Source organism: Saccharomyces mikatae, assembly GCF_947241705.1.
Source record: "Saccharomyces mikatae IFO 1815 strain IFO1815 genome assembly, chromosome: 12".
Taxonomy (NCBI): Eukaryota; Fungi; Ascomycota; class Saccharomycetes; order Saccharomycetales; family Saccharomycetaceae; genus Saccharomyces; species Saccharomyces mikatae.
The window spans coordinates 629,962-646,253 of record NC_079267.1 but is presented as its reverse complement, the minus strand read 5'-3'; the positions used below and the strand labels follow the sequence as shown (position 1 = coordinate 646,253).

Below are 16,292 nucleotides of genomic sequence, written 5' to 3'. Positions count from 1 at the left end.
AAACAAAGTCGAGTAATGCCAGGTGACTTTCTAGAAAGTTTTAATTTGGACGGGATGATCGAAACTTTCGCCCCTTCTAGCACAACATTGTTTGTTATTGAAAAATGACATTTGGACGTTACCAGACTATACCCAAGGGATGGGAATCGACTGCTGTCCGCTGTTTACAACATGACGAAGTTTCTCACTTTATTGTTGTTATTTTTTTCCTTTTTTTTTATAGTTTAATTTGTATTATACGTAATATACATGCTATAACTGAGAAGAGAGCTATTATTTAATATTAAAAAGTGAACGAAGAAAATCTCGTAGTTGAATAAATTAGTGCAGAGAGCTATTAAATGAAAGGGAGAAAGTTTTTCTTTGGTATCTGTAGTGCCTCCGTTTTACTGGATATTTTTTTGCCACTAGACAGCTTTTTCACTGGTAGATGAAGAGTGCTTTTCATTATCCTTATGAATAATTTCAAACTCGTTGGTGTTTTCCGAGCTAGTTTTGACCAATTCAGGCACTTCATCATCAGAACCCTCAGGTTTATATTCGTGGCCGGTCGTGTAACCTTCGCCTAGTGTGTAAGCACGGATTTCTTCTTCAGAAATTTCACTGAATGGAACCATGCCCTTCTTTCTTGCTTCTTCGTCAGTGAAGGCACCATAGTAGTCCTTGTCATCCTGTTTAACAGTGATTTTGAATGGGAAGAAAAAGCACAACCCCCAGTAGACAAAGAAAGAAATCAAAAACGAAAAGAAGGAATCACCGTAGTAGAAGTTGACAATACCTGCATTGTGGAAATAATTGTTGTTGACTTCCCAAGCAATACCAGGTAAACCGGGAGTCATACCACAAACCCAGGCAACGATGGCTCTCCAATTGACACCCTTAGTGAAGTAGTACTCACCCTTTAGAATAAAGGCATTAGTAACAGAGTATTGTCTTTTCCTAATAATGAAGTTATCACAAATCATAACGGAAATGATAGGAGTCATGACGATACCGAAAGAACTCATGACAGTCAAGAAAGTAGAAGAAGAGTTGTAAAAGTTCCATGGTAAACAAGCCCAGGATACGCATGCAGCGAAAAGAGCACCTCTCTTGATGTCAACGTACTTAGGTAGCAAACCGGCCAAATCCATACCACTGGCAAAACCACAGTTGGAGATGGTGTAAGACATTTGAGATAAGACAAAGGAGACACCGCAGAAAAAGGCGCCCGCACGAGCACCTGCAGAATAGTTATCTTTTAACCAATAGTCGAAAATATCCATGGGCATCCAAAATTGTTGATCATATAACTTTTCAGAGGCAGATGCACCAATGATACCGAAAACTGGAATTAAAGTTGTAGGAATCAATAATGCGCAAATAGTACCAACCCAGATTGCCCAGTTAGAAGAACCGAATCTCGAATAGTCACTTTGGTTGGTGGAACCTGGAGAGACACAACCGAACCAGTATGAGATCATGTAAACCCAAGCCCAAGCTTTGGTGGAACCTTTTGCGGTGGACTCTGTGGAGGTAAACAAGTCACCAACACCATGTGCATTTTTAGTCAAGTAGATCACAATACCCAACATGGAGAAGAAAGTAGCCACACACGACCAAATCAAAATGTAGTTCATGTGGTAAGGTTTCATCAAGTAACAGAATGCGGTGAGGACGTGGAAAATAATAAAACCGATCAATTCCTTGGTGGTCATGGCAACTTTCGAAGTCAAAGTGTTGGGCAAATGCAAGTAGTGATGAGACCACGAATCCAAGATCATGTTGACACAAAGGCCACCCAACCATGCATTAGAACCATAATTGACAATACTCATCAGAATTCTGATAATAATACCAAAGGCAGAACCGTAAATACCGAAAACAAATCTTTGAGCCAGCGTATAACCGACCTTCCAGTCATAACCGGGACACGAGTTGGCCAACGTAAAAAAAATGGTCAGCACGTCACCAACAATAAATGTACCAATGGTTTCTGGGTAACTTAGCCCAACGGTCAATGCGGATGAACCACTAATCCATGTACCAACCGAAAAAGACATAACACCCCAGTATGCAAAATTGGACCAGAACCCCCATGTTTGATTGGCAGCCTTGATAGGTTGCAAATCAGGGTTCTTCAAAAAACTCACGGATTCCCTATTTTCAACAGGGATTTCCAAAAATCTCAAAAACTTAGAGACTTTAGTACCGAAACTCATGACGATATGATGCTATTGGATCTAGAGTCCTTTGTTTGATGTCTTAGTAGAAACGAGAACAATAGAAGATAATACGAAACAAACCTCAGACCAATTACTCGATGACTTCCAACATTATATATCTCCCATATATACCAAATAGAAAAAAAAGAAATCACACTACAATAGCAGATGCAAATTTTTCGCCTTTTTTTTTCCTATTCTTTTCCTCTTTTCAGCCCGACTACCTAAAAAGGTTATATTATCTGATTCAAAGGCACCGATGGACGAATCCTCCCCTCTTCCATATAAATTAATAAGGCAAACTTCCCATGAACGTCCTTCCCTGCCAAGCACTTAGTAAAGCCGATGGGATGGCCGTACCTCGCGCACCTGCTGCTCATCGGCTAGCTCTCTGAAACCTTCCTTATGCGTTTGGTAGTCGCGCATGAATATTTCTAGTAGGGGCGGTGCCCGACATGCGTTTACGCGGCGTACGGGCGCTTCTGCGACGATGATTACTGCACGATTTAGTGAGATTGCGGCTGGCCCTTATAATGCACATAGACAAAGCGCCGGGCTATGCAATTAAACGGGAAGGTCTTTTTTATGCCGATGGCGGCAAAACATGGTTACATGGTTACATGGATGCCTTTACATGGTCATAGATTTGCAATAGAGTATTCTTGCATGCATTCGTCTTGTGCCAATACTTTCTGTACTTTTCCACAATGTCCTTCACAACCTCAGCCTTAAAGGCATGACCTTCGCAAATTTTTTTGAGATCTTGTTCCATTTCTCTGCGCTGGAACGGCTTTGCGAAGGAGTCTTCGAGGCCGATGGCCTCGAAGCCGTGCACTAGTGAGACGCCCAGAGTAGTTGGCTGTAAGTAGGTTTCCTTGCCTGCCTTTTCGCTGGTAACGTAATTGCGGACTTGGATCTTGTCTATGTGTTCTGCAATAGTGGCATCAGTGCCGATGCCGTTCGCATCCATGAGGAGAATGAGTTCGCTCTCGGTCATCGGCTTAGGTGGGGCCGTAGTACCTGTTTTCATTTCGGCCTTCGCGATGTCTACGAGAGCATTCATCTCAAGCCGCGGCAACTGCTTGGTGGTTTCCCAGCGAGCCCAAGGGTAAACATCGAGGAAGTTTCTCTCGAGGACGACTAGGCCTGAGGCGGTGAAACGTTCAGCAGCCCAGTCCAAAACCAGAGATGTGGATTGGCCCTTGGCGTCCTCTGAACAGCATGCTAGAAAGTGCCTGGCTACGTATTCGTATACTCTTCTTTCCACAGGCGAGACATTTGCTTCAGGTGCCAGGCTCACAATGGGATGGATTGGGGGATGTGCCTTATCGTCATGAGAGCCGCTTCGTGGGAACTTGAATTTGTTGTTGCTTGTGGTTTCAGGTAGGAGCAGTGATGCCGCGTAGGGTGCCCATGCGGTTTTGGCGCTTCCTGTAGGAGCTTGATCCAACTGTGCTTGTTTTTCCACTAAGGATTTCAAGTCCATTGCATGTGGGAAAGTATCAGTTTCTGTTCTGGGATACGATATGAATCCCTTTTGGTATAGCTTTTCCGCAGCGTCTAGTGATTGTTTGGCGTTGAGCCGCAGATAGCGGGCACAGTTTTTTTGCAGCTCGACTGTGGTTAAGGGCAATGGTCTGTACTTTGATGTAGGCCTTGATTTTAAGTCTACGACTTTGGCAACGTTGCCCGCGGTCTCAATGCATGTCTCGTAGAACGTCAGCACGCTTAGCCGGTCAAACAGATGGCCTCTGTCCCACTGAAATGTTGTTGTTCCGCCGTTGTCCTTATTATCAACGACTAATTGGATGTACCAGAATTCCTCAGGAACGAAGTTTCGTATTCTTTCAAATCTGTCTACTACAAATCCGAGCGTCGGAAACTGGCACGTACCATAGGACACAACTTGAGAATCGTTCTTGCTACCGCCGTGGCTTCTTAGTTTATTTCGTAGTGTTTCTGTCAGGAGTCTGGTAAACGTAACGCCTGCTCGAAGGTCAATTTCGATCCGTGTTCCCACAGCATTCACGCTCTTCATGTCCAATCGACTTGGATTTCTAGCTGCGTTTAATATGTGTTGTCTTTCCAGATGTGAAAAGACTGCTCGATAAACTTGATCGTCTTGTATGCGCCTATTGCCTCGCTTGGTCTCTTGCCATATCTCCCAGCCTATGTACTCTCCTTCTCGGTCGCAATCTGTCCATATCATTAGATAGTCAGCGTTTCTGGCTTCGCGCTTGATGTTGTTTGCTATTTTCTTTTGGTTGTTATTCATAATCTCGTTCAGTGGCGCATCAAATAACTCTTGGATGGCGCACTTCCCCCATCCATATGCATCATGGCCGAAATCAATGCCTGTTAGGTGTCCTGCAACGCTAGTCATGGTCACTTCGCAGTTGCTTCCATTCCTGACGAACGGAAACCCACTAAACATGAAGTCATAGTTTTTCACATACATGTAGCCGGAATCCCGTGAAGTTGTTCTTCCTCCTCCTAAAATCTGTGAAACTGCTTTTGCTATAGAATTCTTCTCTGCCACACATAGTACTTTCATTATCGTCTATACTATACTTTTATAGAACTGAGAAAACGCACGGAAGAAACAGTTTTCGAAAGCGATGCCCTCCTTTGTTGACTATTACTAGTTTTGCTAGTCAGCTTTTTTTATCAAGATTTTCGCGTTTACGCTATTATCCTTATTGTAAAAAAGCATGGAAATGTAAACATGTGTATATCGTCCAACCGTTATCACCTGCCTTTGCATAGCAAAACAGCATGCTCCATCAATTCACACATGATCACCATAAATAATGGATAATGAAGAGGTTAACGCAGAATTTGTGAGGTCAGTTTTCAAGAATGTTCGTACGCTTTTAGATAAGCATCTAACGTCAACCTTAATTTGTGATGAAGACGCGTATATCACGTTCAGATGTTTCTTAGACGGCATGCATCACAAATTTACCAAATTACTCGAAGTGCTGCTTTTGAAGCACGAAAATATGTACCGTAATAATAAACATGAACTCATTGATGATACGGTTATACCTCTGCTCCTGAAACTTTTATGGCTTCAAATCCATGAACCTACACTTAAATGGTTTGAGCGCTGGTTCTGTGATATCATGCGGTTAGATAACAAGCGAAAGTTCAGGGTTTTCAGAAGATTTCATAGAAAAATGGTTTATTTGTTCAAACTTATACACAGGTATTATTATAAGACTATCGAATTTCTATGTGAAAAGTATGATATGCGTCTAGTTATCCCAGATGCTTTGTTTGCCCGACTTAATATAATCCAATTAACAGACAGATCTCCACTTCGTGAAATGACCATATTAAACACCAGTAATCCGTTGACATTTTCCATTGTAATCTCGTTTCAGAGATGCTTAATTAATCTAGGTTCCGCACATCTCTATAGAACATTATTAAACAAGCCGTCCAGCCATCCCAAAAGAATAGAGGATTTCAAAAAGTCTATCAGGTATTTAAATATTGCTTCACTCTGTCTTCCAGCTGTTGGAGATACATATTTCCAACTGGCCAAAATTTACTTGAGTACTGAAAAGTTTTCATTATATTTTTTTGAATTAATAAGAGGTTCGTTAGTAAGGATTCCGTCTGAAGATGCGTTAACCTGTTTGAAAGGTTTCATTCTAGCCCCCAACTTTTCCGAAAGGAAACATTTGGTAAATAAATTGGAAATGTTTACTTCAAAATCACTCAGAGGTGAGAAACTACTGTTCGAAAGTCGTATTGTTTTGCAATTCCTCTCAATGTTAGAACAAAGTATGGTTCCTCATTTGCTAAATGCATCGCATACTGCTAACCATTCGATATTGAGAGAGTATTTGCAATCAGCTTTACCAAATCATCATTCCGCAAAAATTAATATAATATTTGAAAATTTAACCGCCATGATAGGAAGTTTTGATCTTATGTTCTCAAATGAAAAGAGCAAGGAAGAAAGGAATAGACTCAAATACGTAGATTTGTGTGAACGTCAAGTTTTATTTTTAGATTCAAGCTTCGATTTTATTGCCAATATGATAGATGTTGTGATTATTCCCTCATGGCAAACAAATACGGAAGATTTTCAATATCTAGCCACTATACGTCTACTTATATGCTGGATTAAGTCATATAGATCCATTTTGCAATACACTCACAGAAACAAAAAGTTTTGTACTTCGTTCGCTTTGTTGCTAAATGATTTGATAAATAGTTCCTTAAATCATCCAAGATATCTACCCAGTCATAGACCAAGAAGAAGGTATTATTTTGAGGAAGATATCATACTTAGAGAGTTTTCTTGTGTTAACTTCGCCTTGACTGATTTCAATGATGACCTCGTGTATAATTCCCCCAACATGATTAATAACATAATTGGATGCCCTACATCGACTGACAGGCTCTATCCAAAAGAAGAATGTATTCTGCGAATCAAATCAATCATTTTTTCTGGCATAAAATTCTTGGAGAAAAATGACACTGGTATCATGTGGAATGCCGGCAAATACAAATTCGAGTTAGTATATCCAGAAACTAAAACAAGACACAAAATAGCACTATCAGAAATATCATTCAAAATAAATACAACACTGCAACAAGAGAGAGCAGTTCCATCAAAAAATGTTGAGGTTGAAAATACCGAACCACAGCGTAAAAAAGCTAGGAAAATAGCGGTGACAGAACTGGAAACTCAATTGGCAAATGTCCGAAGAACAAGGAAAGCCTCACCCTCGGAAAAAAGGCGTCATTCCCTTAAATTGGAAAATTGTGCTGTTTCACCGGAAGACACCACTACTGACCCACGATCCACCAATATTTTTTCATATCCAAACGAAGCAATTGATGCTGATGAAGAAACATTCGTTCAAGTGTTGGATACCAGTATTCGAAAGGACAAGCGGATTTGAGAGAAGAAATTTTCAATGGACAAACTAGCCAGAATTTTAAGATAAGATCTTTTGTGACGCCACTATTTCATTTTCCTTTATGTCTGTCGTTGTCAGCCCACTAAACCATGGAACGGTTTTTATAACGGTTTATTGAAATGACGGGATGCCGTCTACGGCACGGGCAAACCATCACTTGGAAAAGGTGACTGCGCTTGAAAAATACAATTATTTATTAGCATAATATTCTCAAGACAGCAAATATATACCGTTGATTACATACCTAAATAGCCGTTAAAGAAAAAAAAGCCAGTGGTGATGGAAAAAGCTTTAGAATTGGACAGAGAATACCCAGAATCTCTAAAAGATGAATTCAACATCCCCACGTTCAAATCCATGGGACTATCGCCCGACAGCAAGCCTGTGACGTACTTATGCGGGAATTCTTTGGGTTTGATGCCAAAATCAACTAGAGATTCAATTAATGCAGAATTGGATGCATGGAGTAACTGTGCTGTGGAGTCACATTTCAAACATCCTGAAGAAGCCAAAGGCAAGGCGCCTTGGGTCAACATCGATTTGCCCATTCTCCCATTATTAGCCCCCATGGTAGGTGCTCAGGAAAATGAGGTTGCTGCAATGAATAGCCTTACTACAAATTTGAATTCTCTATTAGTCACGTTCTATAAACCTACTGAGAAGAGATTCAAAATTCTTTTCGAAAGAGGCTCCTTTCCATCGGACTACTATGCTTTCTATAATCAGTGTAGAATTCATGGAATTTCGGAACCTGAAAATGTTTTGATTCAAATCGAGCCACGCGAGGGAGAGACTTACATCAGGACTCAAGATATTTTGGATACCATAGAAGTAAACCAAGATGAATTGGCGTTAGTTTGTTTGCCGGGCGTTCAGTATTACACGGGACAATATTTTGACATTGGCCGAATTACCTCATTTGCACATCAATTTCCTGGAATTTTGGTTGGATGGGATTTGGCACATGCTGTAGGAAATGTCCCATTACAACTTCATGATTGGGGCGTTGACTTTGCTTGCTGGTGTTCTTATAAATACTTGAACGCTGGACCCGGTGGGATTGGTGGCTTATTTGTTCATTCGAAGCACACCACAGCTGGCCCTACCAAAGAGCATTTGCCAAGATTAGCGGGTTGGTGGGGTAATGATGCTTCTAAGCGGTTTCAAATGCTAGAGGTATTTGAGCCGATTTCAGGAGCCTTGGGATTTAGGCAATCTAATCCAAGCGTTGTTGACACGGTAGCATTAAGAAGTTCACTGGAATTATTTGCGAAGTTTAATGGTATCGGTGAAGTTCGTAAAAGATCTTTATTGCTGACAAACTATATGACAGAACTGTTGAAAGCCTCCAAGTATTACAAGCATCCTTTAAAAATAGAGAAATTACCGTACTTTTTTACAATACTAACACCAACTGGCGCAGATGACGATCATGGTGCTCAATTATCACTTTACTTCGATTCAGATGCTGGAAAAGAGGATATTATGCCCAAAGTTTTCCAATACCTCCATGACCATGGTGTTATAGGTGATGCGAGAAGACCCAACGTGATTAGATTGGCGCCCGCCCCCTTGTATAACACGTTCTCTGATGTATACGTTGCAGTGAATGCACTAAACGAGGCGATGGACAAATTATAGGTGCTATAGTGGTAGCACCACCTTTCTTTTTTTGAAATTAAGTATATATAATGTAACTCCAGGCCCCTTGTAGTGGTTGCCAAGTTAGTATATGAGAGATTGGTGAATTTTGAGATGATTGTTGGGATTCCATTGTTGATAAAGGCAATAATATTAGATATGTAGATATACTAGAAGTTTTCCTCGAGGATATAGGAATTCCATAAATGAAATTCGTAATTCTACATAATTCTGTATATGCTTTTATTGTTATTTTATATGCTGTCAGTCATTATCCTATTACATTATCAATCCTTGCATTCCAGCTTCCACTTATTTCGATGACCGCTTCTCATAACTTATGTCATCTTCTAACACCGTATATGATAATGTACTAGTAGTATGACTACTAGTTGATAGACGGTAGTTGATTTTCATTCCAACAGTTTTATATACCTCTCTTATATAGATTAAGAAGGAACGTGAGATAATAGTGGAGTTTGATGTAATTGTTGGGATTCCATTTTTTATAAGGGAATAATATTAGGTATGTAGATATACTAGAAGTTCTCCTCGGGGATTTAGGAATCCATAAAAGGGAATCTGCAACTCTACATAATTCTATAAACATTATTATCATCGTTTTATATGTTGTTATTCATTGATCCTATTACATTATCAATCCTTGCGTTTCAGCTTCCACTAATTTAGATGACTATATCTCATCATTTGCGTCATCTTCTAACACCGTATATGATAATACTAATAACATGGCTACCAGCCAATAGATGATAGTGTTGGAATAAGTGATTACCACTATACATTTATTCATATAAATTGTTGTAGTTGATGACGAACATTCTTTAACATGATACTAATGATGTTGAGTAAATTAATACTAACATTCTTATGATGATACCAATTTAAATGGAGTAGGGAAATTCTAATTATAGAATTTCCTGCACTAATAAGATAAAGATCTATTAATTGTCCAGAACTTAGTATATAAGTGTTGGAATGAAAATCAACTATCGTCTATCAACTAGTAGTCATACTACTAGTACATTATCATATACGGTGTTATAAGATGACATAAGTTATGAGAAGCGGTCATCGAAATAAGTGGAAGCTGAAATGCAAGGATTGATAATGTAATAGGATAATGACTGACAAATATAAAATGACAATAAAAGCATATACAGAATTATGTAGAATTACGAGTTCCATTTATTGGATTCCTATATCCTCGAGGAGAACTTCTAGTATATCTACATATCTAATATTATTGTTGGAATAAGTGATTACTACTATACACCTATTCGTATAAATTGGATTAAGTTATTGCAACTATACGTCTTCGTATAAATTGAAGTAGAAAAATTCTAATAATAGAATTTACTGCAGTAATGAGATAAAGATCTATTAATTGATCAGAACTTATTATATAAGAAGATGAGTTATCATCAAATTCTTATCATTAACACTCTGATTTATGTCTGAACCTTTTGGTTTAATATAACCAATCAGCGTGTGTTTTATATACCTCTCTTATATAGATTAAGAAGGAACGACTATTCTTAATTATTACAACTTACTAAACTACTAATTATCAACAATTATTGCCTTTATCAACAATGGAATCCCAACAATCATCTCAAAATTCGCCCATCTCTCAATAAGAAGATGAGTTAACACTAAATTCTTATCATCAACACTCTGATTTATGTCTGAACCTTTTGGTTTAATACACCAATCAGCGTGTGTTTTATATACCTCTCTTATATAGATTAAGAAGGAACGACTATTCTTAATTATTACAACTTACTAAACTACTAATTATCAACAGATAGTCAGTTCTTCTTCCAGTAGAAAGATTTAAAGAAGTTTCGATTATTTTCGTTTTCTTTTTTTTCACAGTATAAGTAGCTTCCTAAATAGCTCCCTTTCGAAAATGCTCGTGTAGCTCAGTGGTTAGAGCTTCGTGCTTATAGCAACATCCGGTTTTCCGGAGTTTCTGTGCACAGGACCTTAGACAGGTCTTTCAAAGCAACGCGACCGTCGTGGGTTCAATCCCCACCTCGAGCACTTTCTCTTTTTTTTTCAATCCATGACTTTGACCAAATTGCGAGTTAGTAACATACTAAAGCATACAATGTTTGATAAAGCATACATAGAGAAAGCAACGGCACGTTATATCTTACAAATTGCATAAATGTCATTCTTTATCACCCATTTAAGCTTCAGGCGGGTAACCTCGTTTGTTTTGAGAACTTCCGAATGAAACAAGATATGGGAAAAAGTAAAGTGATAAAAAGAGCAAACAAGGTTGATTAATCGATGATAGACAAGATTCTTAGAAAAAGGACAAGAAAAGTGTTTTGATAAGATAGATTCCACGCATACCGAGATATACTGATTAGTCTTCTCTATAATTCTTCACCTTTTGAAATAGGCTTCTTTTATCACAATAAAGAATCATATCCGTTAATTATTATACTGTTCCACTTTCTTAAGAAGACAGGCTAATAAACGAACTAGAAAGAAAAAGCTTATATAACAAAATTAACCGCAATAGCTCTCTCACAAAATGCAAACTCTAAAATGTGTTGTTGTCGGTGATGGTGCTGTTGGAAAAACATGCCTATTAATCTCCTATACAACGAATCAATTTCCAGCCGACTATGTTCCAACAGTGTTTGATAATTATGCGGTAACTGTGATGATTGGTGATGAACCATACACACTAGGTTTGTTTGATACGGCCGGTCAAGAAGACTATGATCGATTGAGGCCCCTGTCATACCCTTCCACCGATGTATTTTTGGTCTGTTTCAGTGTAATTTCCCCACCATCTTTTGAAAACGTTAAAGAAAAATGGTTCCCTGAAGTACATCACCATTGTCCCGGTGTACCATGCCTGGTTGTGGGCACGCAAATCGATTTGAGAGATGACAAAGTAATTATCGAGAAGTTACAAAGACAAAGATTACGTCCTATTACATCAGAACAGGGTTCCAGACTAGCAAGAGAACTGAAAGCAGTAAAATACGTCGAATGTTCGGCATTAACACAACGTGGTCTGAAGAACGTATTCGATGAAGCTATCGTGGCTGCCTTAGAACCTCCTGTTATCAAGAAAAGTAAAAAATGTACAATTTTGTAGTCATACTAGTATATGCTCTTCTTTTCTTAGTTTATATCTCTAAGCTTATATATACAATTTCCTATCCTTTTACTGTTGTATTTCATTTTGTTTATTTTGCTTAATGCTGATTCTCTTCTGTTTTTTGCCTCAGAGTTGCATGAAGCAAATGAACGTAAAACTTCATTCAATAAGAAAGAAAGATACAAACATTCAGGGCTCATACTCTTCGAAGTTAAACGTGATATTCGCCTGCTCTACCTTTTTGTTGACCTCTACCAACATCAAAAATATGATTTCCCTGTTTTGTTTTATTACAAATTCGTCGCATACGTTCGTTATGCGCAAGCTCAGAATAAGTAACTAAACCCTTTACGGATGTGTATGGTGTATCAGGAAAATGACTTTGAGAATGTCACCCATCATCTTTTATAGCAAGGCGCAAGCTAATGACGCGAACCCAAAATGGGCATTTTCTCAAGCGCTTCAAAAGCAAGACCAGGTTCTTTGTATATTCACGGAAATAACAGCAATTGCAGTCTTTTTTTACTTCTTTACCAAAACCTTTTGAAGTATTCCAACAAATTCTATTCTAAGCTGGATTCGAAAAAGCATAAATCCAGTTTATATCTAAACATACTCTAGAAAAACAGTCCTTCCAAAGGAAGAATTCAATATTGATGTTACTTTTTTAATATAGTATGTGGTCTCATATCTTTCATCGAAAAGTAGATGCAAGCGTATATAGTTTCACCATATGCTTTTTTTTGCTATCATCACTACAGGAACGAAATATGATGTGAACAGGACTTTTTTGAGAAGGGTAGGAGTGGCGCTAGCAGAAAAGGTTCTTTTCTGAGAGATTACATCTCGATAAACTTCATCAAAAGTGGTTAGGTTTTGAGTGTAATATGAATGTTTTGTGTCTTGTATCTTAGTTTGACAGTAGCTACCATTTCTATAAGAGTTTTATAGTCTTTTTCAACTTGAGTTTACCTCTTCTTCATTTTAATGTTTATGCACAATATATGAAAAAACACCCGCAAGACAGAAAACACGACAAAATCATCAACAAACGAAAATGCATGTAATCTGCATGCCAATCTAACAAATTAACCGCAATCTATACCGAATTGTGATAAACAATTCTTTAAATAGAAATCCCTCACTTCTATGTACATTATCAATTATTACTTTTACAGATCTTTCAACCGACAGGGCCGAAAGGCTTGATTTATGACTCGTTCCTCATCCTGGTTGTCGGAAAATTTTAAACGAGCGCATTCGATTAACTCGACGAAGGCAAGTTTGAACAATAGATGTTGGCCGTCATCATTCGTTCATCGAGTTTTATAGCCTTTTTTTAACTTAACGAACTCGTACTATCTAATAGTTTATTTCCCCCTGTTTTTTTTGTTACGATTGGGGAAAAGCAAGGGTTCTCTGCATTGACGATTACATCATCTGCCAACTAGTCACCGCAATCAATCATCTTCAAAGAAGAAGCAACCAGGACCTCCACTTTTCAAAGGCACAAATTACATTTCTTCCCTGCCTTTACCTTTACATAATATAAACAAGTGGACGGTTTTTCATTTAAAGTTTACGTTTCGATTATCTATAGATCTTCACCTAAAAAATCATGACCTCTGATGATGGGCATGCTGGGCAAGAAAGAGAAAAGGATGCTGAATTAATTGAGGTTGGAGGCAAGAGAGTAAGCAAGACGTCGACAGGAAAACGAAAGTTCCATAATAAGTCCAAGACTGGTTGCGACAATTGTAAGAGAAGAAGAGTGAAATGTGATGAAGGCAAACCCTTTTGCAAAAAATGTACAAATATGAAATTGGATTGTGTTTACAGTCCCATCCAGCCAAGAAGAAGGAAAGATTCTTCGACATCAAAGTTTTCAATAACAGCCCAAGATAGAGTAGGCAAGAAACATCTGAGTGACAGTACTATTATATTACAGCAACAGCTTCACCATCAGCAAGAACAACAACTTCGTCAACAACAACAAGTCCAACTACAGCAACAGTTATTGCCACACGTCGGCACTGATGAACAAAGTAACGTGCCAAGTAGCGTTCCCCCATCTGTATCCAACAATATGGAGACTCTTTTATTACCGCATCTATTAGCTAGTTTAGTGAATAACGGCAACAATAATATCAACGGTAATACGAGTGGAGGTGAAGCGCACAACAATTCAACTCAAACAGCGCCGAATACAATGATTAACAACAACCACCCGAACATGACCATACCGGGAAATTCACCATTGAGTATACCGATAACACCTAACTTTCAATCAACAGCAATGAATTTGTCCAGCAGCCTTAACGGTCTACTTTCACCGGGTAGGCAAAACTCGGTGACGAATGGTATACAACAGCCACAGGTTCAACAACAACAACAGCAGCAACTTCCGCAACAACAAGGAACTCAATCCCCATTCAGCAATATTCCCTTTGACCAATTAGCGCAATTAAATAAGATGGGACTAAACTTTAATATGAAAAGTTTCAATACGTTATTTCCATCGGGCACAGCAAATGGGATGGCGTCTGAATTTCAAGAGTTATTTAACCTAGGCAAACTTGCCACGTCTAATAACAGAGCCATCAAAGTTAGCACAGCGGAGGAGGCATTGGCGAATATGCAACAAGAACAGGAAAATAAAAACAAGCAGTTTACGAAAAATCCGTTGGATAATACTAAAACAGATGCTGTAAACCCAGGCAATAACTTGCTTCAAGGAAATGTGAATAAAGTAAATGCATCGGATATGCTCTCCAGTAACAAAAGCTTGATAATTGACAACACAGGTCTCACAATAAGTCCCACGCACACTTTAACGAAGCCCTCCATAGATCAGACTATTGCATCTCCCTCCACGGGGGTATCCAACGGAACCTCCACAAAGTCGTTATTGTCGATACCAGACAATGGGGTTGCTTTGAGAAACTCTCCTACTTTAAAGACGTCACCAATGGGTGACCTATTATCCAATTCGGAGACGTTGTCTCCGCGTTCATCAAATTCTCATACTCAACAACAATCATCCCCTCATTCAAACGCTTCACAAACTTCACAACTAATTCCCGAGTTGATTGGACTGTCCAGAAAATCAAATTTAAACTTGGTAGATCTAAAGCTTTTCCATCACTACTGTACTAACGTATGGCACACCATTACCGAAGCAGGTATTTCTGGTCCAGAAGTATGGAGCACTTACATTCCGGATTTAGCTTTCCATTTCCCCTTCTTGATGCATACAATTTTGGCCTTTAGCGCGACTCACCTGTCAAGAACTGAAACTGGTTTGGACAATTACGTATCTAATCACCGCTTGGAAGCATTGAGGCTGCTCAGAGAGGCTGTGCTAGAGATTTCAGATGACAACACAGACGCTTTAGTAGCTAGTGCTTTAATACTAATCTTAGATTCCTTGGCAAATGCTTCAAGTAGTTCACCAACAGCGTGGATTTTCCATGTTAAAGGTGCTGTAACGATATTAACGGCAGTTTGGCCCCTGTCGGAAACATCCAAATTTTTTAACTTGATATCCGTCGATCTGAGTGACTTGGGAGAAGCCGTAGTCAATCAAACCAACCATACTAATGACAGCGATAGCAACAATAATGGTAATAACAACAATAACAATACGATCTCGGAACTAGTATGCTTTGATGAAAGTATAGCAGATTTATATCCTGTAGAAATTGATTCACCATATTTGATAACGTTAGCATATTTGGACAAACTGCATCGTGAAAAAAATCAATTAGACTTTATGTTAAGAGTCTTCTCATTCCCTGCTCTATTAGATAGGACCTTTTTAGCATTATTAATGACAGGGGATTTAGGCGCCATGAGAATAATGAGGTCTTATTATACATTATTAAGAGGTTATACCACGGAAATAAAAGATAAAGTATGGTTCTTGGATAGCGTATCACAAGTCTTACCACAGGACGTTGATGAGTACAGCGGAGGAGGTGGCATGCATATGATGTTGGACTTCTTAGGGGGGGGATTACCTTCTATGACCACTACAAACTTTTCTGCTTTTATGTAGTTTATTGAACTGTTAGAATACACTCTTTTCTTTTGATAGCTCACTACTACATATATAAAACTTTAATGAGTGAATTATTAGTTTTGATTTGTCCAAATTTTCTTGTTTTCATAAGTATATTTTGTTCATAATTGGTGGTTAAGATGTATCACTAAGTAAGAGTAAAAACAGATCCTCTTATATTATAGAGAAAAGTGTTGGAATAAGAACAGACTATCATCTATTGACTAGCAACCATGCTACTAGTATATTACCATGGTGGGATAAGTGATTAGAACTATACGTTTCCTCCTATAAATTGGAGT

General features: G+C 38.6%; 6 protein-coding genes and 1 non-coding gene across 7 annotated transcripts; 5 read left to right on the top strand and 2 right to left on the bottom strand.

Moving 5' to 3' along the window:
• Positions 1 to 407: 407 nt before the first annotated feature.
• On the bottom strand, positions 408 to 2,201 carry THI7 (thiamine transporter THI7; the record flags this gene model as incomplete). The annotated part of the gene is made up of 1 exon (XM_056224338.1): positions 408 to 2,201. The coding sequence occupies one exon, from the start codon at positions 2,199 to 2,201 to the stop codon at positions 408 to 410; it is 1,794 nt and encodes a 597-aa protein (XP_056078267.1).
• Positions 2,202 to 2,820: 619 nt separating this feature from the next.
• On the bottom strand, positions 2,821 to 4,758 carry TOP3 (DNA topoisomerase 3; the record flags this gene model as incomplete). Its single annotated transcript, XM_056224337.1, has 1 exon — positions 2,821 to 4,758. The coding sequence occupies one exon, from the start codon at positions 4,756 to 4,758 to the stop codon at positions 2,821 to 2,823; it is 1,938 nt and encodes a 645-aa protein (XP_056078266.1).
• Positions 4,759 to 5,014: 256 nt separating this feature from the next.
• EST1 (Est1p) lies at positions 5,015 to 7,126 on the top strand (the record flags this gene model as incomplete). Its single annotated transcript, XM_056224336.1, has 1 exon — positions 5,015 to 7,126. The coding sequence occupies one exon, from the start codon at positions 5,015 to 5,017 to the stop codon at positions 7,124 to 7,126; it is 2,112 nt and encodes a 703-aa protein (XP_056078265.1).
• A 297-nt stretch (positions 7,127 to 7,423) lies between these two features.
• Positions 7,424 to 8,785, top strand: BNA5 (kynureninase; the record flags this gene model as incomplete). The annotated part of the gene is made up of 1 exon (XM_056224335.1): positions 7,424 to 8,785. The coding sequence occupies one exon, from the start codon at positions 7,424 to 7,426 to the stop codon at positions 8,783 to 8,785; it is 1,362 nt and encodes a 453-aa protein (XP_056078264.1).
• A 1,932-nt stretch (positions 8,786 to 10,717) lies between these two features.
• On the top strand, positions 10,718 to 10,849 carry Smki_12.trna8I. Its single transcript has 2 exons — positions 10,718 to 10,754; positions 10,814 to 10,849. It is a non-coding gene; the product is annotated as a tRNA-Ile (tRNA).
• A 502-nt stretch (positions 10,850 to 11,351) lies between these two features.
• CDC42 (Rho family GTPase CDC42) lies at positions 11,352 to 11,927 on the top strand (the record flags this gene model as incomplete). The annotated part of the gene is made up of 1 exon (XM_056224334.1): positions 11,352 to 11,927. The coding sequence occupies one exon, from the start codon at positions 11,352 to 11,354 to the stop codon at positions 11,925 to 11,927; it is 576 nt and encodes a 191-aa protein (XP_056078263.1).
• A 1,621-nt stretch (positions 11,928 to 13,548) lies between these two features.
• ECM22 (Ecm22p) lies at positions 13,549 to 15,987 on the top strand (the record flags this gene model as incomplete). Its single annotated transcript, XM_056224333.1, has 1 exon — positions 13,549 to 15,987. The coding sequence occupies one exon, from the start codon at positions 13,549 to 13,551 to the stop codon at positions 15,985 to 15,987; it is 2,439 nt and encodes an 812-aa protein (XP_056078262.1).
• Positions 15,988 to 16,292: the final 305 nt, after the last annotated feature.